This window comes from Sceloporus occidentalis, unplaced genomic scaffold, assembly GCF_023333645.1.
Source record: "Sceloporus occidentalis isolate IW3139 unplaced genomic scaffold, rSceOcc1.0.p SCAF_131, whole genome shotgun sequence".
NCBI classification, from domain to species: domain Eukaryota; kingdom Metazoa; phylum Chordata; class Lepidosauria; order Squamata; family Phrynosomatidae; genus Sceloporus; species Sceloporus occidentalis.
The window spans coordinates 2,704,807-2,725,853 of NW_028317111.1; the positions used below are offsets into that span (position 1 = coordinate 2,704,807).

At 42.7% G+C, this 21,047-nt stretch overlaps 1 protein-coding gene and 1 pseudogene across 1 annotated transcript; one reads left to right on the plus strand and one right to left on the minus strand.

Moving 5' to 3' along the window:
* Window positions 1–585: 585 nt before the first annotated feature.
* Window positions 586–19,884, minus strand: LOC149281532 (squalene synthase-like). Its single transcript, XM_089499249.1, has 8 exons — window positions 19,786–19,884; window positions 13,735–13,832; window positions 4,365–4,548; window positions 4,084–4,212; window positions 3,738–3,929; window positions 1,457–1,633; window positions 1,070–1,222; window positions 586–801 (listed from the first exon to the last, which is right to left on the minus strand). The coding sequence occupies exons 1-8, from the start codon at window positions 19,882–19,884 to the stop codon at window positions 586–588; spliced, it is 1,248 nt and encodes a 415-aa protein (XP_089355375.1).
* LOC149281533 (5S ribosomal RNA) lies at window positions 15,193–15,311 on the plus strand (annotated as a pseudogene).
* Window positions 19,885–21,047: the final 1,163 nt, after the last annotated feature.

Here is a 21,047-nt window from a genome sequence, read left to right on the forward strand (position 1 = left end):
CCCAGCTGAGGTGTGAGGGATGCTCCTCTTTATCCCAGCAGCTTCACTTGCTACACCATCCCTACCGGCACCGCCCACTCCCCCGCAGCATCCAATCCCAGAGCTGCCAGCATCCTAGTAGGCTGACGCATGTTTTTGGACGGAAAGCAGCCAATAAAGATATTGCCAACAAGTGATGGGTGGAGCTGTCAGTGTGGGCGGGGCTAGATGTTCTATAACTGGCACTGTGCTGTCCTGTATTTACCATAGAGAGCACGTGGGTTGTGTGAAAACAAAATTATATAGTGGAGGCCGATCGTCTTCACAGGGGCCACGTTCTAAATAATAAAAGGAATTGCATCCAAATAAAAATAATTATTTATTGATTTATGTAGCACCCCCTGTGTTACAAGTGTTTGAAAACTCTTTTCTGGGACAGAATCTCTAGGGTTTCACAGGTCTGGGAGGATAAAGGAAAAGGAACTTGGAAGGTCCATACAGAACCTCTCAATGAAGCGGCAGGGAATGAGAAGTACCTCGACTGCCGTGTTCCCTGATGAGTCACAAAAATAAATGTTACCTCCGCTGGCCCTGCATATTCTTAGATCATTGGCTTGCATGCAGTTCTTCAGACGCCTGGGACACCGTGCCCAGGTACTGATAACAGAAGGCAGCCAGAAGTACGGCACAGGACAGATAAATGGGGGATAAATATTTATGTGATACAACCGAAGCGTTGGGTATGCAGAGGCTGCGTATGGAGGAAATTATGTGCTGTGTTTTGCCTGACGTGGGGTCTGACGGAGGAATTTTCTGATAGATCTGTAAACGAAAAAGATATATATTTAGCAACTGGTGAAATTAAAAGCAGTTTCTTTAGGTTTCATCTAAGTGAATATTGAAGGATCTTGTAAAGTTGTAAGTTCCACTTGCAATAACAATCTGAACTGGCCCTTCATAATGCATATTGTCTGTGTATTCTTCCTAATATGTGGTTTATTAATACTAATACAAGTTTATATAAATGAAAGAAAGGAGAACAGAATTTCTAGCAGATGTTGGTTGATAAAAACGATGAGAAAACTCTTACCTCTTCAATATACTGGAGCGTGATGGCCCTCACAGCGTCCATGTTGGTGGCGTCCATCATTAGAGTGACAGTCTGTCCCTTGCGGATTTTCACAACACCTTTAAATACTTGCTGGTTGTTGTAACACGCAGCCAAAGTGGCTATAGTCATTACCTTAAATATTTGAATAATAATAATAAATAAATTACATAACAAAATTAACACAAGAGGCTGGTTTAAGGAGGAACACTATATTTTTGTAATAATGTGTACAGAGCTTGTCATGCATTTTCTTTTAAGCACCAGTGAAAGATGGATTTAGTAAATTATTTTGGATATATTAAAATCTGTAAACAAAGACAACGGCTCTTCAATGGTTAAACATCAGACATACAGCTAGGTACCCACCTGGGGGATGGCAAAGAATTTGAAGATGCGTTGGTTTTTAAGCCGTGACAGGTATCTGAGGACGTCCGGCACATGGTTCAAGGCGTTGGTAATCAACTCGTTCAAACACTGCACAGCCGGGACGATGTTCTCTGGCTTTGCCAAATCTGAGAGCTTCTTTGCATACTTACTCCACACCTGGTGCACAAACAAAGGGGGGGTTAGATTGTTGCTTATAGTATTCAGAGTAAAATCATACACAGAGCCAGACATTAACCCAAAAGGTGAATCAAGGAGTTGACAAGAGAACACAATTAAAGAGCGTTGTTACCAAACAGATGGTACTAGACAGTTCTCAGCTCCACCACCAATTAGAGGCAGGTAAACTGACCCATGTACAGCACTAACCAAACTTGACCACAGACTTTGCTCATTGTGCCGAGCTCTCCCAAAGATGAAAAAAAAAACTCTATACCAGTGTACATGTGGATGCTTGCGAAGACCAAAAAAGTAAATGAAAGGAGTTTTGCTTTTGGCTTACACTCTTCCATCATGAATGAGGCAGCTTCAGCAGGAGCCAGCATCAGCTTGCCCAGCTAGACTATTAATGGTCCACAATCTAGGGATGACGTATTTTAAATCCAACAGGTAAAGCTAGAACCTTGAGAATATTTTTAGAATCGCTGATTCACAGCGATCAGGAATTTTGTGTATCCTTGGCTACAAACAACAAATGTATGGCTTTTAAAAAAAAATGAGATGCCTTAGATTGGACATCCAAAAATTGTGACCTGTTTGTAGCACTCGAAGCAGAAGTTGTGCACCACTATTTTTGTGGTATTATGTCTAACCTAAAAACATTACAGGCCTTCCTTCCGAACTGTGCTCATGACTAACTACGGTGGACATCAGAAGATGGCCGGCAGGGCCGGACTGGGACTGAAAAGCAGCCCTGTAAACATTTGGAGACCAGCCCCCATATAGTTTATCTCGCGGTCGAGCTCTTGTACCCACGCGCACACCTTATACCCGTGTCACACTATTTGCCATACAAATAACTATAAAACATTCTTTTTATCACATTATTTGTATTAAAATGCCTGAAAGCAAAAGTGTTAAAAGGCCCTAATAAATGAAATACATTACACAGAATGGAATCAAAACATTTGCTACTGCAAACATTTTTAGATTAAAAAGTTCCATTTTATTCAGTGGAACAAAACAGAGATCACATTATTCTCCACGATATTCTTGTAAGAAACTTTTTTTTCTTTATTAATTCATGTAAACTATTTTTTCATATTTAAGAAAAGCTTGTGATTGAGATAAATATTTTTTTGTTTTTATTTCCTTTTATTTGTCAACCTGCCCCCCCCCCAGTTATGCACATCTGCCCCCAGGCTTGCCACTCTGCCAGAAATGCCTTATACCCTCCTATATGCCACTCTGCCCCGTGATATGCCTTTTAACCCCCTTCATGCCACTCTGTCTCCAGAAATGCCTTTTGATCCCCTATGTGCCACTCTGCCTCCAGAAATGCCATATACCCCTATATGCCACTCTGGCATATAGGGGTTAAAAGGCATATCATGGGACAGACTGGCATATAGGGGGTTAAAATGCATTTCTAGAGGCAGAGTGGCATGAACGGGGTTAAAAGGCATATCATGGGACACTCCTGAAAAGCCTTAAGCACCCATATAACACCCCCCTCCTCCCCAACTTACCACTGCTTCTGGTGTCTGGTGAGGGCAGTGGGTGGAAGCTGGCATTCATGAAGTTGAAGCACCACGCCGCCCAATGGTCGTGCCTCAGCTCTTCGTCCCACCCCTTTTAACGAAGTGCTGAGGCACTGCAATTGGGTGGCGAGGTGTGTGCACCGGCCCCCTTAACTTCATTAAGCGCCGGGAGGAGGCGGCCTGGGTGCTGCTTTCAATACTGCACGCAGCCGCTTAGGGGCTGTTTTGAAGGTTTGTCTCCCGTGACCGGCCCACGGAGCGACCAGCCCACCAGGAAATTTCCCGGTATCCCGGTGGGCCAGTCCGGCCCTGATGGGCGGTTCTAATAACTGTGACTGACCTTAAAAAGGTGCTCCAGTGAAATCCATTAGAAGACCCAAATGTCTGCAATGAAGTCCAGAGTGTCTGCTCTCACATTTTACTAAATGTTTGCTTGCAAGTAAAATGCTAATGGATAAGCATTTCCATTTTACATAAAATAATTATAACTAGAAAAGCTGGAATTTCCTCAACATCACCAACACTAAAACAAACTAAACAGTGGACTTGGGGTCTGTGCCGACCTCTCTTGGCCAGAACTCCCGACCTTCCAATTGATCTTCCAGGTAATCACGGATGATGTTGTTTTTTTGCAAAAACAGGCCTATTGCGTTTGAAAAGTGGATATCCAGGCCAACGTCTCCATCTTCCAATTCTGATGCCGAAGCCAGATGGCACAAGCCAAGTGCAAACAGACCACTGGTTGTAATGCAGTACTGAAAATGAAACATAGTAAAAAAACTTACAAAAAAATTTATACTTAAGCTTACAACAGGTAGAAATAGTTGGCTGAACAGGAGAAAAGGATGCTTCTCCAAAACAAATAACATCTTGGAAGAGCATCTGCAATTTATTTTGTGTATCTCTTACTTTGTCCCACTGCTTCAAAGAGTCCACTTTATTTTCCTGGAAGTCCACCATCCCCTCTCCCATCTTGGCACATATGTCTGCAATCACACCTTGGTAAACAGCAGCTAGATTTCTGAACTCCAGAGAGATCTGATAAGAAAAAAAAGGTATCATTTACTACATGTTGACAATATACATTCTTGCTCAGAATCTGATTTTTTTGATTTAACGGATCCATTTATACCAGCTAAAACAGTGGTAATGAAATGATTCTGTATAATAATGGAAAAAGTGTAAATTACCGTTGGGAAGTCCTTGATAACCTGACTGTACTTCTCTTTGCTCTCAGTGAATTTCCACTCTGGGTTATACAGGTAGGTGTGGAAGTTATATAACATTGGAATCTTCTTCTCTAAGTTAATGGTCATATCGTCTTCAATGGTGTCCAGAGCCCGAATGACCAAGTAAAGTATACAAAATGCATCCCTGCCAACAGGTGAAAAAAAAACCACAAAAATGTCACCAACATGTCAAGACTGCAGAGCATAATAACTTTTAACTGATACAGCAGTTTTGATCTATGCTATACGTTGGAGTATGGAGTTGGGTTTCTAGAACACAGGGGCAAGGGTTCTGATACTAAGGCAGCCACCAGAACAGGCAAAGGCATTGTCAATAAACAGTCCAAAGGTCGATATCAGAAGCAAAAGTTCAAGAAACGGAAAACACAGGAGTTCAGGGCAGGAGACAATCAGCTGCGCTCCCACCACAGGATGGAGAATGAAGGATTGTGGAAGAGGTAAGAGATGGGGTGTAATGGCAGTGTATATGAATGTATGTGTTTGCAAGAGCAGTATAGGTATTTGTAAGCTATAGGGCAGTGTATGTGTATATGTGTATATATATGTATATGTGTGTGTAAGCACAATGCACATGTATATGTGTGTGTAAGGACAATGCACGTGTATATGTGTGCTTATGGGCAGGTGTGTGTAAAGGCAGTGTGTAAGGGTCCTGGGAGGGAGGCTAACATTAGCCTTTTTTTTTAAAGCCCGCCAGACTTTCCATTAAGTGGCCAGCAGTCTTAAAGCCGCACGACGGCTGCCTTGAACGTGACGTTAGAGGGGGCAGGCTCACAGAAGGTGTTCCTCGTGCCAAGGAGAGGGTCATCACATCAGAAGACAGCAGGAAAAAGGAAAAAACTAAAATGTAAGTATTACCAAAAAATAGCTAGATATTCTAGGGGGTGGCTGGGTTATGGCATTACAAAATAAATACACAAGGGTATGAGGGCATAAATGCACAAAGGGGGGGGGGCAATACACAAGGTTGGGGGGGCATTAATCAATAGTAAAGGGGGCCTGCCTGGGGCATCAGTACACAAGGGGACAAAAATATACAAGGGGCAGTTAATGACAAAGTAGTGTAGAAAATAAATTTTTTATGCTTCAGTGCGGCAGAGCCTGTCCTTGTGTGTGTGTTTAGATGTCTGTGTGGCAGAGCCTGTGTGTGTTTGGGTGTCGGTGTGACAGAGCCTGTCCTGGTGTCTGTGTGTGTTTGGGTGTCGGTGTGGCAGAGCCTGTCCTGGTGTGTGTGTGTGTTTGGGTGCAGTGTGGCAGAGCCTGTCCTGGTGTCGCCAAATAAACCCTGTATTAATAAGCATTATAAAGCTAAAAGGCCATATTTTCTCTCAGTGAAAAATGAGTGCGGCCTACGCACTCCTACATTTCTGATGAAGTGGTCCACTGCAGAAAAAACTTGGACACCCCTGTGCTAGAGCAATTAAAAAAAAAAAAAGTGTCTCTCTTTCACATTTTGAAATGTTGGGAGGTATGGTAACATAATTACAAAAGGGTTTTCTAACAATCAATTATCTTTTTAAACTTATACTTGGATTAGTGAACACAACGTGCCATTGGAACACAGGAGTGATGGGAGTGATAAAAGGCCATTGGAACACAGGAGTGATAAAGGGCCATTGGAACACAGGAGTGATGGGAGTGATAAAGGGCCATTGGAACACAGGAGTGATGGGAGTGATAAAGGGCCTCTGTACGGCTATGAAGAGATTCCATTAAAAATCAGCTGTTTTCCAACTACAATAGTCATTTACAACATTAACCCCGTCTGTTCTGGATTTCTGATCCATTTCATGTTATTTTAATAATTAAAATAAATTTGCTTTTCTTTCAAAAACAAGGACATTTTTAACCCCTTAATGACAAGACTGTTTCTTTCTCGTAGTACATTTTGGTACAATGGCTCTTTTAACATTTTTCAGTGTTGCTGTTTAGCTGTAATTTTAATCTTTCTCATTTTGTGTACCCACACACATTATATATTGTTTCTTTTTCAGGACAAACAGGGCTTTCTTTAGATAGCATTATTTTAATCATATCATCTAATTTACTATAAAAAATATGAAAAAAAATATGGTGATTTTTTGTTGTAAAATGACTTTTTCTCACTTTTCTTTGAAAAATCTTTTACTCATCTGCAAAAACAAATGAAAAAACCTGCTAAATAGATTCTGCTATTCGTCCTGAGTTTAGAAATACCAATGTTTTTATATTTTTTTTTGCTTTTTTCTGCACGTTATGGGGCAATAAGTACCAGTAGCATTTTGCTATTTCAAAACCATTTTTCCCCAGATCTGGTCATTCTGCCCCATGTGCTATTTCGGGTATCTTTGAAGCCGGCCAATGCAATTTACCCCATCAAACCATATATATATTTTTTTAAAAACACCCCAAGGTTGTTCAAATGCTGGTATTTTAACCTTTTCCATGCACTAATTCTACCACTAGCCTTTGTCAAACTTTATGGTAGTCAAAATGTTTTGTATTTTTTTTTTTCACACACGTACTCTGTATGTCTCTGTCAAACAACACCCCAATATGTGTTCAGCAACATCTCCTGAGCATAGCGATACCCCACATGCATGGGTTTGTTGGGTTATTACCACCTTTGTGAGGTGTGTATTTTTTTGCCATTTAGACATCTGGTCAGTCTGTAACCCCATGTCCCATATTTGGGACATCTTTGAAAATTCAATTTACCCCATCAAATCATACATTTTTTTTAAACTAGGCACCCTATGGGCATTTATAATACCAATATTTTAACTTTCTGTGCAGGAATTTTTTGGGAAGATATAGCGCTAATTGTAGGACTTGCTCGTAAAAAAAATATTTTTACATGTAACCATATATATATATATTTTTTTTTTTTAAATGTATTTTTATTTATTTTTACTATACACTGAGGTTGTGTAGCCCCCTCTGGCTGGGGGGGGCATGATTGACAGACCGCACCCCTCCTTTCCGTCCCCGTTCCGTTTAGACTTTCTGCCTCATATGCAAAAACCTCTCTGAAAACCCACCTGTTCAGGGAAGGGTATAACAACATTCCTTCCCAGTACTCCCAACCATCATAATCAAGCCATCTGAACAATCAACAGCTTCAACCAGTGGTGTCGCTACAGGGGGGCAATTGCTAGGTTATTCCTTGCCCCCCCACCGAATTTGGAACCACCCAACGGACACTGTAGGTCAGGATTGCCTGGGACAGTCCGGCAATGGGACTTTAAATCCCGGGCAGCCTCATTGAAAGCGCTGTCTTTTTTTTAATATATATTTTTTTGACGTGAGGGAGAAAGAGGAGTGCTTAGCAACCACTCGGCGCCCCTCATTCTCCTCCGCGAGGCTTCTACCTCCGTTCCGGTGCCAGCATTTGATGCTAAGCGCCGGAATATGACGTCATATACCAGCGCTCAGCAGTGCGCGCCACGGCAGAGCAGGAAGACAGAAGCCTTGTGCTCCCACCGCAGGACTTAAAGGTGAGTGAACTACAAAGGGGCGAAAAGGTAAATAGTGAGTAGGGAAAGGGGAGGGAGAAGGGATAGATAGTGAGAAAGAGGCTAGTAAGAATATTGAAATAAGTAAAGAGTGTGAATGAGTGAGTATGAAATAATGTGTGGATGCATAGTGTGAATGAGTGAGAGTATGAATTAATGTGTGGATGAATTGCCTGAATGAAAGTGTGAATTAGTTAGCGACTGTAAAAGTGTTTGTGTGTATCAGATGTATAAATTGTGGATGGCAAATCCTATGTGTTTTTATGCCATGCCATGTTTTTATGTGAATTCCAATTGATCTATACCTGCAAAGCTGGGTTTTTGTGTTATTCTGTAGATCCATATATTCTATGCTATGTTTCTATACATTATTTATGTATACCTGCAAATACAGGGTTTGTATGTCTTATTCAGTTGATCAATACCTGCAATGCTGTTCCATACATTACTATCATATACCTGCAAATACAGGATTTGTATGTCTGATTCTGATTATTTGATCTATACCTTCAGTGCCGAGTTCACAAGTGAATTTCAGTTGATCTATACATGCAAAGCTGGGTTTGTGTGTTAATCTATATATACCTGCTATCGGCAGCAGGGTCTAATATCTATATATGGCCAACAGGATCTAATATTAAAGAAATTGCCAGTTCAGCTGTTATTTCCAAATCATATTTCAAACATAGTCTTTACTTCGAAGAGAAGAACTTATTATGTAGTTAAAAATGCAGGTCTAACACGTATATGTGATGGGGCCATCACAAAAATCAATAATAAAGGGGCTTGCTGGGGGCATTAATACAAACAGTGGTAGCTGGAGACAACCATACAAGGGTGTGGGGAAAACCACATTAATCAGAACTAAAAAGCTGCTGGCTGAGGAATCAATACACAAGGGGCAAAAACACTAAGGGGGTATAAACGACAATGCAGTGTGGAAAATCTATCCTGATGTAGATGTCTGTGTGGCACTTGAGCTGTGGGGTGATTTGCTTCGCAACAAGAGGGTGAGTTTGCATTGTGACAACATGGGCGTTGTGTCAGCTATTAATAATATCTCTGCCTCCTCGCCCTGGTTTTACGGTTATTGCGACATCTTGTGTTGCGTTGCTTACAATTGAATATGTTATTGACGGCGGCACATATCCCAGGTGTGGATAATGCCTTAGCGGATACTTTGTCTCTGCAGCACTGGTCACGGTTCCGGCAACTGGCTCCAGGAGTGTCGCTGACGGGTCTTGCCTGCCCAGCGTGGCTGAGGACCATGGGGGACGACGTGCATTCACTTTGCTGCAGCGGTCCTTGGCTCCTTCTACCTGGACGGCCTACCAGCGGGCTTGGACAGTTTGGGATGCATTCCTGGCTTCAACAGACGGGAAGGTGTTGGGGATGCTGCGGTATTTGGGTGACGCGTTCGAGAATGGTGTGTCCGTATCTAAGGTTAAATCAGGGCTCGACAAATCTCGGGCGCCAGGTCGCCCGAGGCGTATCTAAGGTATGGCGCTCACTGGCGCCATTTGAAAGGCGGGCGGCAGTGAGCGGCTTTTAAACGCTTTTTTTTTATTTGAAGCAACCGCTTGGCGCCCCTCATTCTCCTCCAAGAGGCCTCTACCTCCGTCGCAGTGCCGGCATTTCATGATGAGCGCCGGAATTGACGTCATATTTCGGCGCTCAGCAGTGAAGCAGCGGGCACCGCAGCAGAACTGGAAGACAGAAGCCTTGTGCTCCCATCGCTGGAACTAAAGGTGAGAGAACTACAAAGAGGGAGAGGGTAGACAGTGAGTAGGGGGAGGCAGAGGGTATAGAAAGTGATAAGGGAGGGAGAAGGGGTAGAAAGTGATAAGGGAGGGAGAGGGGGTAGAAAGTGATAAGGGAGGGAGAGGGGGTAGATAGTAAGAAAGGGGGAGAGGGGTAGATATTGAGGAAGAGGGTAGTAAGAATATTGAAATAAGTAAAGAGTGTGAATTAATGTGTGGATGCATTGAGTGAATGAGGGAGAGCATGAATTAATATGTGGATGAGTTGTCTGAATGAGGGAGAGTATGAGTTAATATGGGGATGAATTGTCTGAATGGGGGAGAGCATGAGTTAATGTGTGGATGAATTGTCTGAATGAGGGAGAGCATGAGTTAATGTGTAGATGAATTGTCTGAATGAGGGAGAGCATGAGTTAATGTGTAGATGAATTGTCTGAATGAAAGTGTGAATTAGTGAGTGACTGTAAAAATGTTTTTGTGCATTATAGATGTATAATTGTGGAAGGGCAAAGATGGCACTAGCAGGATGTTTGAGCCTTGGGGACCAAGATGGCACAGGCCGGGTGTATATGGGACAAAGAAGGCACAGACCGGACTGTTTGGGGACAAAGTTGACTTGTGCTGGGTTATTTGGGGACAAATATGGCAAATCTTCTGTGTGTAATCTGGGTGCTGGTCAGGTTCTATGTGGGCAGAGTGGACACCAGGGGTGGCTTTGGGGTGTGCATTAAGGGGATTAAAAGGCATATCAGGGCAGAGTGGCCTATAGGGGGTATAAGGCATTTCTGGAAGCCGAGTGGCATATAGAGGGTTAAAAGGCATCCCTTGAAGGCAGAGTGGCATAAATGAGGTTCAAAGGCATATCTGGAGGCAGCATGGCATTAAGGGGATTAAAAGGCATATCATGGGGCAGAGTGGCATATAGGGGGGTATAAGGGCATAGGGTATAAGGCATTTCTGGAGGCAGATTGGCATATAGAGGGATACGTGTAAATTTTACATGTAAATTTAAGATCTTTTATTTTTGTTTTTGAAAATAAAACTTTGTTAGTTTAAAAAAAAAATCCTGGCTCCTAACTTTTTTAGCTTGCTCCTAGATTCAAAACAAATTTGTCAAGCCCTGGGTTAAATAATTATCAAAGTGATGATCAGGCGCTAAAAAGTGTATATGTCAATTAGTGCAAACAAAATATTGTGAAAAAGTGTTTTGAACAGTGCTGCAAACACTAGAGGTACAGCCCCCTATAACACAAGCAACATACAGTGAGAAATAAAGTGCTGCGCAAAAAATATATATATTGGAGTGACAATAAAATAAAATAAATTCCACCAAAAACAACACAAAGTGTATCCCACAAAAGAAGCAATTGAACAATACTTATATTTGTCTTAATTGTATAAACAGGACATCCATCCGTTTTGTAGCAGGAACATATTAGCATGTGGAAAATAAAAAACAAACAAAAATCATAGTGCTTTCTGTCTTAAAACAAGTATGTGCCAAATGCTTCCCCCAGGATGGTATCGCACTCACATAGGTTTGAGCAAATCAGCTTGCTCAGACTTGTTCGGACACGCAACAGATAGAAAATCCTGACTTTACAGTCATCAACCGTATTTCTCCGGTATAAGTATTGTTCAATTGCTTCTTTTGTGGGATGCACTTTGTGTTGTTTTTGGTGGAATTTATTTTATTGTCACTCCATAAGTTCAATATATATATTTTTTGCGCAGCACTTTATTTCTCACCGTATCTAAGGTTAACCAACTGATGGCCGCGGTGTCGTTCAGGTGTAAGTTGGTGGGTGAGGTTGATTTCGGTAAGGAATTCCTTGTCCAACAAGCCCTAAAAGCCTTCCTTTGATATTTTGGGTCGGCTTTGTGGTCAAGTCATTTTGGTCTGATCGGATTCATATGAGAGGGTGCTTTTTGGTGCTATTAGTGAGTTGGTCAGTCCGTCTCGGGAGCTGGGGGGGGGGCTACACCTTGATGTTAGGGTGGGTAGCGAGTCAGTCAGGATTGTCGTCAGGCGGTCTAAGACGGATCAGTCTGGGAGGGGGTTTACTGTGCTCCTGCATCGTTTGTCCGGTTCCGACCTTTGCCCGGTTGCATGTGCGTCCTGTTTTTTGCTTCGCAGCTTCCAGGCACCTTTTTGGTCATGCGGATGGCTCCTTTTTGTCCCAATACCAATTTGTGGCAGTATTCCGTAAGGGGCTTTCAGGTTTGGGTTTGGCTCCAGGTGAATTCGCTTCTCATTCTTTTCGGATTGGGGCTGCTACAGAGGCGGCTAGGTGGGGACTGCTGGAGGAAACCATTAAGAGGCTGGGTAGATGGGGTTCTATGCGGTACCGCTCATATGTTAGGCCATCTCTGGTTTAGCTGTTTTCCCCCTTTCTTCTCTATTCTTATTAGTTCTGTCTTTTTTTTGCTGATGTAATTTATTTGATTTCTCTGTTGCAGATTCTGACCGCAGTCGGGTCTGGATTTTAGGGCACTCTTTCGTCTGCTGGGCTGAGAGGCGGGCAGCGGTAGGGGCCCAGGGCTCTCAGCTCGGTCTCTCTGTCGGCGAGGCACAGGTTAGGTGGTTTGGTTTTAGGGGTAAGTCTTGGGTTGAGGTCTTGTCGGGGTTTTACGATCAGGTTGTTGCGGATGATTCCCCTCACGTTTTGGTGTTACACCGCGGGTGCAATGATCTTTGCATGGTTCCATTACAGGTTTTGGTTAGGAATATAAAATGTGATTTACTTTGTTTGTAGACTCATTTCCCTGGTTTAGTGGTGTGTGGTCGCATATCATTCCCCGACTTTTCTGGAGGGGAGCTAAGTCTCTTCAGGAGGTTAAAAGGGCCAGGGTGAAAGTTAACAAGGCAATTTCACGATTTGTGGCCCGTTTTGGGGGTATTGTTGTGCCTCATTTGGACCTCAAGGGCGATAATGCTGGTTTGTTTTGGAAAGATGGGGTGCATCTGACCGATATTGGTTCTGACATCTGGTTATTGGATGTCATGATTGGGGTTGAGAAGGCGGATACGTTGCGGCGGAGCCAAGGCATTCAAGTGGGGTCGAATGCTTTGGCTGTGGCAGGGAACAGAGGTTCCGGTTCAGTGTGTTAGGATAAGTAATCCTTGTACTTGGTGGCAGTTTTGGTGGTTTATCCTCTCATGTATGAAAACCAAGGTTTGTGGCAAGTTGTGTGGGCCTTCTCCCACGGGCACAGTCCCAAGGGAGCAATGGGGGTTGCCCTGCGTATACCACCTGCTAGTGCAGAGTACAGCTCGTGGTAGGGGTACGCGGCCAAAGTTGGTCCAGTTCCCGGAGGAAGGTGGAGCTGTTAGTAAATCAGTTGGTGTGAAGGGTGTGGTGGTAGCCTCCATGGGGTGAAGTATGGTAATCGGCGTGTAGGGACCCTAAGTCATGGAAGCTACAGAGTTTTCACGTTATCATATGTGTGAAGTTTAATAAAGATTTTACGTGTCACAGTGATTTGTTCTGAAATAAAGCTGTGGCCTTTTGCAATCCCAATCCTGTGTCTGTTCTTATTTATTTATGGTTAAGTATTATAAGCTTTAGGAATTATACCAGCAGGACCCACAAGTTGTCAAGTGCTTGGATCAAGGGAGTGGATTAGAACAATATTAAACAAAACGCACTTCTCTCTGATGTTACACTGTGTTCCAGTATACAACACAGACCTGGTATGTGCTCCCTGGATCCAGTAGTGAAGCAACCTGTGCAATCGGCTCATTCAAGAGGATCAAACTCCCCATTTATGTGTTAGATTTTTCCCCATTAAATTTGTATACTGAGTAAACAGGAAAACAGAGAATCCGGTATAAAGCTTGATGACCTGATTTCCTTGTGATCTTGAAATGCTTATGATTTAGTAAATATATAATATATGTTAAAAAGAACAGCTGATAGAATGCAAACAGAAAAGTATTTTCCGTGGTAACTCATGATCTGCACTTTGATTAAATTTTTCAGTATTTTGTTTGTTTAACTGACACGTCTTGTTGCACTGGGGCCATCTGTGTCTAAAGTCATCTTGTTTTCTCACCTCAATTCCCCATCCAAAACCTGGGTGATGGGCGCAAAGCTCCGACTGGTTTCGTTCAGGTATCTGTAGCAGGTCTGCAGGCTCTGTCTCATGGAGTCCTTTTGGGGAGAGAGACAGGATAAAATCTACATGCTGCCAAGTGATGGAGAAACATCTTGTAGCAGATGACTAGTAACTTGTGCCATTGAGGAGAGGATTTCTGGGCCAGATACTTTTGAGTGTTTAAATTGCAACTGCAGGGGGGCACTTGGGACCTTAGCCTCTGAATTAGTTCTTTATACTACATTGTGATAACCCTCATCAGATGTCATTCTGGTTTAGTTAGGACCACAATCTATACGAAAGGTATATTAGACAGCAATGTGGTATTTCTTGCACAGGGATATTAGCACCTCTATTGACCAGTACTTGTTGATCAGGAAAGACTAAGGGGTGTCAATATGTACAGCATATAGGAAATAAGAGAGGGGTGAGGGGATAGAAACATTTGGACACTTAAAGGGATTTAACAAAATACAGAAGTGATTTCTGTTTCAAAGGAGGAGAAATGTTAGAACAAGAGGCCATAATCTAAAACTAGAGGGTCAGAGGCTTAGATGTAATTTAAGGAAGATTTAAGATTTGAGAGGGTAGTTGGAATTTAAGCATGCATGGGATAGACATATGGCTTCGGAATCTAAAACGAACGACTGATTAAGGTTTGAGTCTTTATAGCAGGAAAAACGGACAGATTAGATGAGTTGAATATGTCTTCTCTGTTATCAGATTATTTTCTTATTGCCCAATCAACGTGGCACCGCTATGGAACATGTATTAGTCAGTATTGTAAACTCAATGTTGTATCACTAGGACAGGTATTCCATGGTCCCAGACTGACTTTGACATCCTCTTTTATTCTACTGAGGATATGTATCATCGGCACAGTAGATAATGAGAAGGGAGGAAGAGGGGGTAGATAGTGAGAAGAGAGCAAGATAGTGAGAAGGGAGGGAGAGGTGGGTAGATAGTGAGAATGGGGTAGATAGTATATTGAAATAAATAAACAGTGAGATTGAGTGAGAGAATGAATGAATGTGTGGATGCATTGTGCAAATGAGTGAGAATGAATGAATGTGTGGATTGTGTGAATGAGGGGGATATTTAATGAGTTTGTGAGAATGCATTAATGAATGTGTAAATTATTTGTGTGAATGAGTTAGAGAATAAATGATTGTGTGAATTAATTATGTGAATGAAAGTGTGAATTAGTGAGTGACTGTAAAAGTGTTTGTGTGTATCAAAGATGTATAGTTGATTTGTGGAAAGGCAAAGATGGCACAAGCAGGATGTTACGCTGTACCCCGTCAATGTCTGCCTTAGTATATAATGATAACAGTAATGCTGTACCACCGTCAATGTCTGCCTCAGTATATATAGTGGTAGACAATGGACTCAATAGGGAATTGGACATTTTTGTGAGCCTACGGCCGTACCATCCTAAATACACCCGATCTTGTCTGATCTTGGGAGCTAAGCAAGGTTGGGCCTGGTTAGTACCTGGATGGGAGACTACTTGGGAATGCCAGGTGTCATAGGCTTTTTAATTTGTGTGAAAGTCATGCCCAAATATGAGATATTTAGGATGATTGTGAATTAAATTATTTAGAAAAAAAATGTATTTTTACGTAATGACATTCTTATATACCGTATTGGCTCGGATATAGGCCGCCCCCGTATATAGGCCGCACCCTAAAAGTTTGGTGCTTTTTTAAAGAAAGTTTTTTTCTTTAAAAAAGCACCAAAAAAACATGCTGCCACTCTGCCCCCCCCGAGATATGCTGTCACTGTCCTCCCTCCCCGAGATATGCTACCACTGTCCGTCCCCCCCCCCGAGATATGCTGCCACTGTCCCCCCCCCCGAGATATGCTGCCACTGTCCTCCTCCCTCCCCGAGATATGCTGCCACTGTCCTCCTCTGCCCCCCGACTTACCGGAGCTGACTCCCGGGTGTCTTGCGAGGCCGGCGGGGGACATCTACGCAATACAACTTCCGGTGCCGGCACATCCGGCACCGGAAGTTGTATACGCGTATTGCGTAGATGTCCCCCGCTGGCCCCGCAAGACACCCGGGAGTCTGCTCCGGTAAGTCAGGCGGGGGGCCAGAGGTAAAAAAATGCGCTTAGACAACCTCCCGTGCCGGCACCCACCCCGTGGGAAGTGCTGGCAGGGGAGGCTGTCTGAGCGTATCGGGGAGTAGGATGCAGGTCCCCTGCACCGCTGCGGGGGATCTGTATCCTAACCCCACTGCCTGCCCGGCGCCCGGGACTGCATGTCCCGGGCGTCGGGCGCTAGACCCCGAATATAGGCCGCACCCCCACTTTAAAGACTTAAAGTGGGGGAAAAAAGTGCGGCCTATATCCGAGCCAATACGGTATGTCCCTCAGCATCCAATCAGAGAGCCGCCCACATTCTAGGTATACTAACATGCGTTATTGGACAGAGGGTGGTTGAAAAGTATATAACTAACCAAAGTGTGACACGAGTCTGTGCGCACGCAGTGTTCTAACATATCTCCTCCTTTAAAATAAACTTTTCCTTCCTGAACTGTTTCTGCCACATCTCTCCTCTCTCTTCTTTCCTCCAAGCCATACATAACAATAATTGATTGATAATTGATTATTCTTATCCTGCAAACCATTCACCACTTTAGCTTCCCTCCTCTGAATTCCAATGTGACAATATCTGTCAGGATTGGGCTGGGAGTGTAAGAGAGGAGGATAGTCCAAAGCGATGTCAGTAAACAGTTCAGAGTAAAGTTCTGGAACACTGGAGTAAAGTGTTCATAGTTGGAGTGTTTTTTATAGTGCTGCAGATATCTAGTCCTCCCCTGTGCTGAACAAGCTCCTTACTGGATTGCTTACCAGCATACCTGGGAACTTCTGGGCTCCGGGCTCCTTGCGGGACGCGGCAAGGACTGCACAATGACGTCCCGCTGATGTCGGTGGGCGGTTCCGCTGACGGCAGCGGGAAACACCCCCTGGCTACCAGGCAGGGATGAATCCATAGCACCTGGTTCATTAGTTCTGTATGTGGCCTTTATTGGTGGATAGTTGATGGGGATTACAGGTGTTACCTCCCCTCCACAGGTGTACTGCATTATGTTGATGTTTGGGCAACACCTGGAAGTTCTCCCTGGGGTATGCTGGTTTGCTTCGGCCTACTCCGCTGAGCTTTTGGATGGCTTGCAGTGACGGAGGACAGCTGGGGAGAGCAGGTAAGGGTGAGAGGGGCATGGCAATATCCTTATAGAGATGGGGTCACCAGAACCGCACCCAATACTCTATGTGAGGTCTGACCAGAGATCTAGGAAGGGGCCCCACCCTGCTTGCTTATTGTTTTTTTTACAACGCTTTATTGCATTATTTACTTATTAAGTAATCAAAGTAATTACTCCTAAGTGCATTATTTTCCATTTATCAATATTAAATTGCAGCTGCCGCAAACGTTCTCCTAATTTACTTAAATCTCTTGCTATTTGACATGTTCCACTCGGAATGTCTACCATGTTACAAACTTACCTTACCATTAAGACCTTTTGTAATATTGCCAAGAAAAGTATTAACAAGTATGGGCCTCAATACCGATTCCTGAGGTACTCCACTAGTATCAAGTTTTTCTTGCTGTAATCCCTCTAACAGAGGTGTACTGGCCAGAGCTTTGTAATGATTCTGGGACAGGTGTAGTGTGTATGGGCCAGCTGCTGAGCTCAGTGTGTGTGTGTGTGTGTGTGTGATGAACGGTGCTATAACCTCTGCTGGACACCTCTAGGACAGGTGTGCTGTCTAGTATGGTAGACTCAGTGGGACACCTCTGCAAGGAACACATAACCTCAAGGGGACACCAAAGGTGTATGCAGTAAGTTTAGAAGGATACCTCTAGGACAGGTGTGCTGGCTAGTCCTTTATCCCCGGTCTAACATCTCTATGACAGGTGTGTGGACCATTAGTGACACCGCTAGGGCTGGTGTATTAACCAGGACTGCCACCTCTAGGACAGGTATATTAACTAGGGCTGAAACAACTAATCGATAAAATCCAACCAGAGTGGTGTATGGGAGGGGGGAGGAGGCAGAGTGGAGTATGGGAGGGGGAGGAGCCAAAGTGATGTATGGGAGGGGGAGGAGCCAGAGTGGTGTATGGGTGAGTTATAGTGGTGTATGGGGGGTATTATGAATTTCAGGGCATATAGGGGGTAGATGTGCATAACCGGGGGCAGTTTGGTAAATAAAAAAAATTTAAACAAGGCTTTTGTCTCATAGTTTTTATTAAATATGAAAAATAGTTAACATATGAATTAATATTTACTAATAACTTTGTATTAAAACCTAGTTTGAGAAACACCGTGTTTGGGTTCTTGTAGCTTTTATTATTATGTCAGTAAAATAAGAAGGTGAATAGAGAGGCCATTGTGATAAAGAGATGAAAGTGTAAATTGTACGTTTTTTATTACATTATTTTAAATTGAAAAAAAAATTACATTTTTTTATCCGATTAATCGAAAAAATAATCGGCCAACTAATCGATTATTAAAATAATCGTTAGTTGCAGCCCTAATATTAACCAGTACTGGTTGGGGGGGGGGATCCTAAAATTTATCTGCACACATGAAGGAAAAAAGAGAGGGGGATATGATAAATGTTTCTAACAAAGTACAGGAGGGAAGTTTATGTCAAAGGAGGAGAAACAACAAGAGACCAGAATCTAACACTAGAGGGTCAGAGGATTAGATGGAATGGGAGGAGGTTCTACTTTATAAAGAAGGTGGTGGATAAACAGAGCAGCTTCCCGGCAGAAGTGGTAGAGGTTACTACAGAATAGAAGCAAAAAATACAGCGCTTAATATTACCCAAAAGAAAAAAAAAACAGACGGGGGGGGAATGATCAAGAGCCAAACCCACACACCAATAAGTGAAAAAAAGACGAAATAATCTAAAATAATTACCAGTCTTATGTGTTTAAATCAAATGTGTATATAAACAATAAGCTGGTATCATAACCAATAAATGACAAAGCTTCTGGTCTTGAATAGTACACGTTCTCAACAGGTAGAGAAAGCCTACAAAGACAAACACAAACTGAAAACAAGAGACAGCGCTTGGATAAATGTAAAAACAATATGTTTAATACAAAGACCCCAAAAAATATACAATACTTTAAATAAAAGAAATAGAGACTATATATATATATATATATAAATAAAAGACCTCAATAATTGGGTACAAATATATAAATAAAACAAAAGCAGTGGAGTGATGTTCAGCCTGCCCCACTAGGGGTTAAAACAATGAATATACAGGGAGAACCAAAAAAGAAATAAATATACTATATATATCTAAAAGAAAACCACCTACCACTTGTAACGACTGTGCCTGGCCAGGCTTGCACCAAAAAAAAAAAAAGCAGGACGCGTTTCGTTTGCACTTCCTCAGCTGCAATGGACTCCACTGCTTTTGTTTTATTTATATATTTGTACCCAATTATTGAGGTTATATATATATATATATATATATATATATATATATATATATATATATATATATATAGTCTCTGTATTTCTTTTATTTAATGTATTGTATATTTTTTTGTCCTTGTACTAAACATATTGTTAATACAGATACAGGTTAATACAGAGAGGGGAATTTAAACATGTATCTGAATCTGCCTTCGGTCTTTATAGCAGGAAAATACTCTGGGGTAAGTGTACCAGGCACTCCTGTCTAGGGCAGTTGTATTAGAAGCTCTAGTGAAAGTGTCCTACCCGGTGCTGTCAAAGCAGTCTCTCTAGGAAATGTATTTGAGCCGGAACTGTCACTTTTAATGTGTCACCTCTAGGACTGGTGTATTAGACAGCTCAGTAAAGGTTTAAGCTGCTATTTCATGTTACAGATGAGATTTATTAGAGATCCCCCTCAGCACAGCCATCCGGAAAATGATGCAGGACACTGAATACCTAGGCTATAACCACCTGCCAACCTCTAGGACAGGAAGCCGGCATCCCTCCTGGCAGACTCACCCGGTCCAGCTTGGGCATCACCGCCCGGCAGCCGCCCATCTTAAACCTGAGAAGGTTATAAATCTCCTCCGGGTGCCCGAGAGACCTGAGGAAGTCCATGTCCGCCCGGTGTCTCCCCGCCGTCTGCCCAGCTGAGGTGTGAGGGATACTCCTCGGAATCCCGGCATCTTCAAGCGCTACAGCAGCCTTACCGGCACCGCCCACTCCCCCGCAGCATCCAATCACAGAGCCGCCAGCATATTAGGTACTCTGACGCGCGTTATTGAACTGATAGATATTGCCAACCAGTGAATAGGTGGAGCTGTCAGTGTGGGCGGGGCTACATGTTCTCTAACTTGCACTGTCTTGCCCCGTATTTACCATAGAGAGCACGTGGGTTGTACCGCTAAAGTTATATGGCATACAGAGGGTTAACAGGAATTACATCCCAATCAAAAAAATATTGTAGCGCCATCACATTCCATAGCACCGTAGAAAAATAACACATTCACAAACTGACAAAACAACTTTTTATTTATAAAATTACCTAAGAGATCAGTGATAAGCCCTACGGTGTATGACGTAATCCTCTGTCAAAGTGTGTGCTAGGTTTCTTTTCTGTAATGAAATTACTACAGCAAATTTCACAAAGGCTGGTCGAATTGTTGCATGGAAAGTGTTAAAATATCATTATTTCAAGTACCCTGAGGCGTTCAGTATTCATAAATGTATGGTTTGATGGGGTAAACAGAATTCGGGTGACTTTAACCTATTCAGTCCCAGGGGTTTTTGGTACCTCAAAGCCTGGAGCAATTTTGCCATTTTTGCGCTGTCGGCAGTGGCGTCTCCAGCTTTCATATTTAGGGGGGGCACATGGGGGGCCAGGAACCAAAGTATGGGGGCCAATTATAAAACGGTACATATACACTATATATATATATATATATATATATATATATATACACACACATATACACACACACGTTAGGCAGTTATTTCTCATTCTTTAATATTAGCCCCTGCTGATGACAATATATAGAAATATTACACCCTGCTTCTGATATATATTAATATTAACCCCTGCTGCGGATATATATTGATATTAGCCCCTGCTGCGGATATATACTTATATTATACCCTGCTGCCGATATACATAAAAATTATACCCTGCTGCCGATATATATTAATATTTGACCCTGCTACCAGTATATATTAATATTAGCCCCTACTGCCAATATATATTATTAGTCCCTGCAGCCAATATATATATAAACTTAGCCCCT

Bases quoted from the DNA above. Each gene is read 5' to 3' on its own strand.
- LOC149281532 (XM_089499249.1), bottom strand. From the start codon at position 19,884: ATGGACTTCCTCAGGTCTCTCGGGCACCCGGAGGAGATTTATAACCTT. The intron at 4,213-4,364 runs GTAATTTACACT...TTTTCTTATCAG, and splicing joins TTATCAAGGACTTCCCAACG to ATCTCTCTGGAGTTCAGAAA. The intron at 802-1,069 runs GTAAGAGTTTTC...TTTCGTTTACAG, and splicing joins CGCTCCAGTATATTGAAGAG to ATCTATCAGAAAATTCCTCC.